Consider the following 1332-nt stretch of genomic DNA (forward strand, 5'->3'; position numbering starts at 1 on the left):
CTCGGTGCTCTGCTCTGGGGAGGGGACATTGGTGGGACTCAGTGATCTCAGAGGTCTTTTCCATCCTCAGTGCTCCTGGGATTCTGTACTGGCATCCTCGTCTGTGTCCTGGGCTGTTGAGGTCAGAGGAGACTTTGTGTCACCCTCAGGCCTCTTCCCTGAGAGCTGGAACGTGGCGTGGCAAAACCAAATCGCAGCTTTGACCCCTCAGTGTGTGGGTGAGGGACAATCTCAGAGCTGCGGGGTCCTTGGGGACCTTCCCTCCAGCAGAGATAATGATGTCTGGGCGCTGTGTTCTCTTTGGAGGTGTGAATTTTCCCAAACTCTTTAACCTAAAGTTCCTCTTCTGGCTCCTGGCAGAGTTATTTCCCTCTTGTAGACTCCCTGAGCGAGGTGATCTCTGTCCGTGGTGCTCACAGCCCGTCGGGCTTTGTGTCACGGCTTTTTGTCACGGCTTTTTGTCATGGCTTTCTGTCACACCTTCCTGTCACGGCTTTTTGTCATGGCTTTTTGTCATGGCTTTCTGTCACACCTTTCTGTCAGGGCTTTTTGTCATGGCTTTCTGTCACGGCTTTTTGTCCCCCCTGGCAGTGACTCTTGATGGAAGAGCACGGGGTGAGCCAGGCAGAGCACATGGCTACCATCGAGGCGCACGCCGTGGCCCAGCAGGTGCAGCAGGTGCACGTGGCCACCTACACGGAGCACAGCATGCTGAGCGCCGACGAGGACTCGCCCTCCTCGCCCGAGGACACCTCCTACGACGACTCCGACATCCTCAACTCCACGGCGGCCGACGAGGTCACCGCTCACCTGGCGGCTGCAGGTAAAGCTCAGGGGCTGCTCCGTCGTCCCTTGGGGGAGATGAAACAGGAAAGCCTTGTAAATGTGATTGCCTGGCAAAAGATTTTGGGAATATGGACACTATAAGTGAGATTGAAATGAAAGCAAGCTTTGAGATACCTCAGTTACTGAACAACTGGAAAACAATGGTGTGGCCATAGAAGGCAATCCCCTTTTGATGGAACAACACCCTCTGCTTGCAGACAGGCCCCAGGGTCAGAGCAGACCCTACAGCTTGGCAGAAGGGGCCCAAAGAGGAGTTTTTAGGGTTTAAAATGTAACACAGGATGGCAATGTAATGATTCTTATAGGCTGTATGGAAATGCTGTAGGATTTGTATCTTGTACTGGATTGGTTAGTGAGAATGAGAATATTCAACACAGAAGAAGATTTATGGTATTGTAACGGGAACCTCACCATCTTACCCTTTTACCCTCTCACCCTTTTACTCTCTTACCTTTTTTACTCCCTTACTCTCTCACCCTCTCACCC

The 1332-nt window shown here is 52.3% G+C and overlaps 1 protein-coding gene across 1 annotated transcript in view; it reads left to right on the forward strand.

The window, feature by feature from the left end:
* The first annotated feature begins 598 nt into the window (after positions 1-598).
* NRF1 (nuclear respiratory factor 1) overlaps positions 599-1332 on the forward strand; it is a 49004-nt gene continuing 48270 nt past the window's right edge. Inside the window, exon 1 of the mRNA XM_031061893.1 lies at positions 599-823. Within this exon, the coding sequence (XP_030917753.1) occupies positions 601-823 (223 nt within the window). The 5' untranslated portion in view covers positions 599-600. The remainder of the gene's footprint in view (positions 824-1332) is intronic.

This window comes from Geospiza fortis, unplaced genomic scaffold (assembly GCF_000277835.1).
Source record: "Geospiza fortis unplaced genomic scaffold, GeoFor_1.0 scaffold61, whole genome shotgun sequence".
NCBI classification, from domain to species: Eukaryota; Metazoa; Chordata; class Aves; order Passeriformes; family Thraupidae; genus Geospiza; species Geospiza fortis.